General features: G+C 63.0%; 1 protein-coding gene across 3 annotated transcripts; it reads left to right on the top strand.

Moving 5' to 3' along the window:
* Positions 1–1,042: 1,042 nt before the first annotated feature.
* On the top strand, positions 1,043–3,790 carry ATG101 (autophagy related 101). 3 transcript variants are annotated; one of them, XM_015615647.3, is made up of 3 exons: positions 1,043–1,301; positions 2,177–2,462; positions 2,956–3,790. In XM_015615647.3, the coding sequence occupies exons 1-3, from the start codon at positions 1,165–1,167 to the stop codon at positions 3,358–3,360; spliced, it is 828 nt and encodes a 275-aa protein (XP_015471133.1). In that variant the 5' UTR covers positions 1,043–1,164; the 3' UTR covers positions 3,361–3,790. The 3 variants fall into 3 exon arrangements, with proteins under 3 accessions (XP_015471133.1, XP_015471131.1, XP_015471134.1); XM_015615645.3 differs by having other exon boundaries at positions 2,174–2,462; XM_015615648.3 differs by lacking the exon at positions 1,043–1,301 and adding an exon at positions 1,420–1,657 and having other exon boundaries at positions 2,174–2,462.
* Positions 3,791–5,615: the final 1,825 nt, after the last annotated feature.

The following is a 5,615-nucleotide window of genomic DNA, read 5'->3' as shown; positions in this document are numbered from 1 at the left end:
ACAGACACGGTACAGACACGGTACAGACAGACACGGTACAGACACGGTACGGACACGGCACAGACACGGTACAGACACGGTACAGACAGACACGGCACAGACACGGTACAGACACGGTACAGACAGACACGGTACAGACACGGCATAGACACGGTACAGACACGGTACAGACACGGCACGGACACGGCACAGACACGGTACAGACACGGCACAGACACGGTACAGACAGACACGGTACAGACAGACACGGTACAGACACAATACAGACACGGCACAGACACGGCACAGACACAGCACAGACACGGCACAGACATGGTACAGACACGGTACAGACACGGTACAGACATGGTACAGACACGGTACAGACACGGTACAGACACAGTACAGACAGACACGGTACAGACATGGCACGGACACGGTACAGACACAGCACAGACACGGCTGGCTCGGTGTGTGCCTGGCTCCCCACACGGTGACACACCACGGCCACATTCCTGCTGCTGCTCACACCAAGCCATGTGTCCCCATGGCAGCACGTTCCATCAGTGCCCCAAATCCACATGTCCCCATCACCTGTGTCCCCATGTCCATCCACCCCCCATTCCTGTGTCCCCAAGTCCCCACGTCCTTGCTTCCACTACACCCTGTGCCCTGTGTCCCCATATCCACGCGTCTCCCATGTCCATCCATATCCCATATCCGGCCATCTCACTGTCCCTTGGTCCCCCTACTCTTCATGTCCCTTTATGCAGGATCCTCTGCGTCCCGTGTCCCCATATCCCAGTGTCACGCTGTCCCTTGTGTCCATCTGTCAAGGGGGCTGTGCGCCCCCTTCCTTATTTCCCCAGGGCCCTGCTGTCCCATATCCTTGTGTCCCTTATGTCCCCTGTGGCCCGTGTCCCCACTCCCCACGCGTGTCCCCCGCGTTGTCGCCTTGTCCCCGCAGGGTCAGGGGGGGACACGGGCCCGCCCGCCGCGGAGCCTCCAGCACAGGGGGCGCCCTGGAGCCGCTGAGCCGCTCTGGCCTGCGCCTTTGTAGCTCTATGGTCTCTTGGGAACGAACCAAGCCGGGGAGAGGGGAATCCGCGGACTCGCAACGGTGATTCCACTGCCGAGGGCGCCCCGCGGCCGGGAACGGCACCGAAAGGGCAAAATGTTACCGGAATGAAGTTCAGAGTGATGAAACCCAGAGGTGATGGGCGGAAGGGCCGCTCCGGTGGCCGGGGGTGTGTCCTGACCCCCCGCGCAGATGGGATGATCCACTTCCCTCCTCCGCGCCGTCAGATGGTCGGGCCCGGGCGGTGAGTGGGGTCCGGGGCCGGGCGTGAGGGGACCCAGCGACCGAGGGGGATCCGGGGCCTCGAGCCTGGGGGGAGCCTGGGGAGCTCCGTGGGAGACTGAGGTGGGGTCGGGCCGGGATGTCTGGACCTGTGTGGTGTATTGGGGGGGCCCAGCCGGGACTCCCCGGACCCCTGTGAGGTGGGGGTGGGCCCGTCCCGGGACACCCGGGTCCCTCTGCGGTGTTGGATCCCTGAGGGGACCTGGCCAGGACGTCTGGGTCCCTCTGCGGTATTGCGGAGCCCGTACCAGGACTCTCGGCGTCCCTGCTGGCGGAGGAGTCAGTCTGGGACACCTCCCTGAGGTTTGAGGGGACCAGGTCAGGAGATCTGGGTTTCTCTGCGTTGTTAGAGGCTCAGGGCAGGACATCTGGGTCCCTGTGGGACACTGCGGGGCCTGTACTGGGACCGCGGGATCCTTGTGAGGTGGCGGGCACGCACTGGGACCCCCCCGGGGCATGAGGAGACCAGAGCGGGATATTTGGGTCCTTGTGGAGGGGTCCCGCCCGACCTGGGACACCTGGATCCCTGTGGGACACCCAGACCTGGACCCCCCTGAGCTTCTGCGAGGTGTTTGGGAGGGTCTGTGGGACACGAGGGACTTAAACCAACACAGCTGGGTTTCTGTGGGGCTGTGGGGGGTCTACAGTAAAGGTGCCTGGATCCTTGTGGCACACAGGGGACTCAAATCAGGAGATCTGGGTCCCTGTGGATTACCAAGAGAGCAGCACCACGTCTCTGTGGGGGACACCAGCATACAGGGGGTTGGCAGAGGGGCTGTCACCCAAGCCAGGCTGAAACCTGAAACCCCCCTGCCCACCCTCCTGTCCCCTCAGCAGCCGCTGCTGTGCCCCCTCCAGCAGCGCCCCTGCCATGAACTGCCGCGCCGAGGTGCTGGAGGTGTCGGTGGAGGGGCGGCAGGTGGAGGAGGCCATGCTGGCCGTGCTGCACACCATCCTGCTGCACCGCAGCACCGGCAAGTTCCACTACAAGAAGGAGGGCACCTACTCCATCGGCACCGTGGGCACCCAGGACGTGGACTGCGACTTCATCGACTTCGCCTACGTCCGTGTCTCCTCCGAGGAGCTCGACCGGGCCCTGCGCAAGGCTGTCGGGGAGTTCAAGGTGAGGGGGGACCAAAAGGGATGAAAATGGAAGCATAAAAGGCGTTAAGAGGAAGCCACACAAGGAGCAGCTGAGGGCATTAGATCTGTTCAGCTGGAGGAGACTGAGGAGACTCATCAGCTTCATCCCTAAGGTGGCTCCGATCTCTGCTGCCTGGGACAGTGGCAGGACCTGAGGGAACGGGTAGAGCTGTGTCAGGGAAGGGGTAGGCTGGATATTGGGAAAAGGTTCTTCCCCCAGAGGGTGATTGGGCACTGGAACAGCTCCCCAGGATTTGGTCACGGCCCCAAGGCTGCCAGAGCTCAAGGAGTTACACCCAGTCACAGGGTGGGATTGTTGGGGTGTCCTGTGCAGGGCCAGCAGTTTGACTGGATGATCCTTAGGGGTCTCTTCCAACTCAGGATATTCTGTGATTCTGTAAAACCCAGTGGGATGTGCCCAAGGAGGTGTCAGTCAGTCCCTGTTCCCCCATGAACCACGTGCTGTCACGCAGGATGCGCTGCGCGGCTCTGGCTCCGACGGCATGGGGCAGATCTCCCTGGAGTTCTACCAGAAGAAGAAGTCACGGTGGCCCTTCTCGGACGAGTGTATCCCCTGGGAGCTCTGGACCATCAAGGTGAACGTGGTGAACCTGGCAAACGAGCAGGAGCGGCAGATCTGCCGTGAGAAGGTGGGTGAGAAGCTCTGCGAGAAGATCATCAACATCGTGGAGGTGATGAACCGCCACGAGTACCTGCCCAAGATGCCCACCCAGTCCGAGGTGGACAATGTGTTTGACACCAGCCTGAAGGACGTGCAGCCCTACCTGTACAAGATCTCCTACCAGATCACGGACTCCCTGGGCACCTCAGTCACCACCACCATGCGCCGGCTCATCAAGGACACGCTGGCGCTGTAGGGCTGGTATCACCCAGGCAGGGTCACCGTGGGCTGTGGCACTTTCGGGACAGTGACTCTGCTTGGATCCCCTCCTTCACCTCCAGAAAGCCTCTGGGAGGAGCTTGGCTTGGCTTGGCCTAGCCTGTAATTTGGGGTTGCTGCTCCTTGGTTTATGCCGTGGGGTTTGTCCATCCTGGAGAACTGGCTCAGTGGCTCCAGCCTGGCTGATGACCGGGGTGAGTCCTCAGGGCACGTGTGGCACCAGCTCCGCGTGGTGCTGGGGCCTGGCAGAGGGTGCTGGGGGTGACACCTGAACCTCACCCCTCTGCAGCACACTTGGTGCCACACAGACAGTGCTGGCCGTGTCCCTTATCACCACCTCTCCCCCAGTGTCACCCCTGTCCCTGGGGGCCCAGAGCTGCCCCAGAAATAAAGTGTTTCTGCTTACACATGGAGTGTGGTCATGCGTAGCTGTGGGGGCCATGGGAGGGGAGACGTGGATGCTGAGGCTGAGCTGGTGCTCCCATCACATCCAGAACCAAGGGGTTGAGCTGGGGGTCCCCACTGCACGCTCATACCATGGGGCTCAGTTGGGGACTGCCGTGCTGTGGAGCTCAGCTGGGGATCCCCTGAGCCATGGGGCTGAGCTGGGGGTCCCCACTGCACCCCAGTGCCGTGGGGCTGAGTGGCTGCAGTGGGGAGAGGCAGGACGGGCAGTTGGGCAGCCCCAGCTGCCTCCCAAGGCACCTAGGGAGAGAGCTGGGGTGAGTCCCCCTTCCTTGTGAGACTCTGCACCCCTCCAGGGCGGAGCAAAGCTGCTGCCCCTGGCCGGGGGGGCACCCAGCGCCAGCGAGCGTCAGGGGGGCCACGGGAGGGAGGGATAAGACGGCCCTTGACATCACTTAAACCCTCCCCGTCTGTCACCGCCACACTCGGCTCCCGGGAGGAAGAGGAGGAGGAGGGGGACATGAACACTACCCGCGAGGACACGGGGGTGAGCGAGGCCGCCCAGATCGCCGTGGTCCTGGTGCTCTGCCTCGCCGTCACCTTTGCCATCCTCTTCCTCGGCTGCAACCTGCTCCTGCAGGCTGAGAGCCTGGCAGCGCCCGCGGCCCAGGGCGAGCGGCGCCTGTCCGAGCCCGACAGTGGCACCGAGGGCACGTAGGGACCGGCCGGGGCCTCACGGATGGACAGACGGACATGTGGATGGCCAGGCACGGCTGGATGTGGATGGACAGCAGCAACCTTGCCCACAGCATCTCCGAGGGAGTGGGACAGTGCTGGGGGCTTGTGTGGGCAGATGTCACCGAGTGCATGTAGGGACTGGGCAGGCAGAGCCCAATGAATGGACGGATGGACAGACGGACATGGATTGACGTGGACGGACATGGCCCTGCCTGCAGCATCTCCAGTGACCCTTGGGAACAGAGCGGGCTGTGCCCTGGGGTCCTGCCCTGAGCACTGGGGACTCGTTGCTGGATGTCACTGGGGGCAGGTGGGACCTGCCTAAACCCGGCAGGCAGACAGACGGACGGATGGACTGATGGATGGACATGGCTGGATATGGATGGACTCGGCTGGACAGCAGCATCTTTGCCCACAGCATCTCCAAGTGTCCCCCAGGATAGAGCAGGGCGCTCGTGTGGGTGGATTAAAAGGTCCCAGGTCAGCGGCGGCGCTGGAGGGGCTGAGGCCGGGCCGGATCCCACCCTGGGCGTGGCAGTGCTGGTAATCCCCCCAAGAGGATTAGGGGAAACTTTTATTCCCTGTTTCAGGGCTAATCCCTGGCCTGGTGGGGCTCAGTGAGGGAGGCCAGGCCCTTGTGCTGCTGTTGGGGGTCTGGGGTCCCATCCTGCCCCTCCCAGTCCCTCCCACCCCCATGGCCACATTCCACCCCCACGAGCCCTTTCTGCCCTCCTGGCCCCATCCTGCCCCTCCACTCCCTTTGGGACCTCATCCTGCTCCCCCTGCAGCCCCTCCCAGCCTCAAATCTGTTCCCAGTCCCCCATGGCCACCAAAAGTGGGGTGAACTGGGACCACCCCACACTGGAGTGGGACGGGGGGCTCCCAGTTCCTCCCCAGAGCAGGTCCCCCCTCTCGTTAATCCCACAGCTTTAATAACAGCACTGCAAAGCCCTGATGAATGTCTGATTCCTGTGTGTTTCTGTGCCCCCTCCCTGCCCCCTGGACACAGGAGCTCTGGCCTGGGGAGGCTCCCCAGACTCCTGGGCTGCCTCAGTGCCCCCACCACCCTCCCCGAAATCAGGCACTGGC

This window comes from Parus major, unplaced genomic scaffold (genome assembly GCF_001522545.3).
Source record: "Parus major isolate Abel unplaced genomic scaffold, Parus_major1.1 Scaffold220, whole genome shotgun sequence".
Lineage (NCBI taxonomy): Eukaryota > Metazoa > Chordata > Aves > Passeriformes > Paridae > Parus > Parus major.
This window is presented reverse-complemented; position numbering and strand designations above follow the sequence as displayed.

Bases quoted from the DNA above. Each gene is read 5' to 3' on its own strand.
- ATG101 (XM_015615645.3), top strand. From the start codon at position 1,165: ATGAAGTTCAGAGTGATGAAACCCAGAGGTGATGGGCGGAAGGGCCGC. The intron at 1,302-2,173 runs GTGAGTGGGGTC...CTGTCCCCTCAG, and splicing joins CAGATGGTCGGGCCCGGGCG to CAGCCGCTGCTGTGCCCCCT. The intron at 2,463-2,955 runs GTGAGGGGGGAC...GCTGTCACGCAG, and splicing joins AGGCTGTCGGGGAGTTCAAG to GATGCGCTGCGCGGCTCTGG.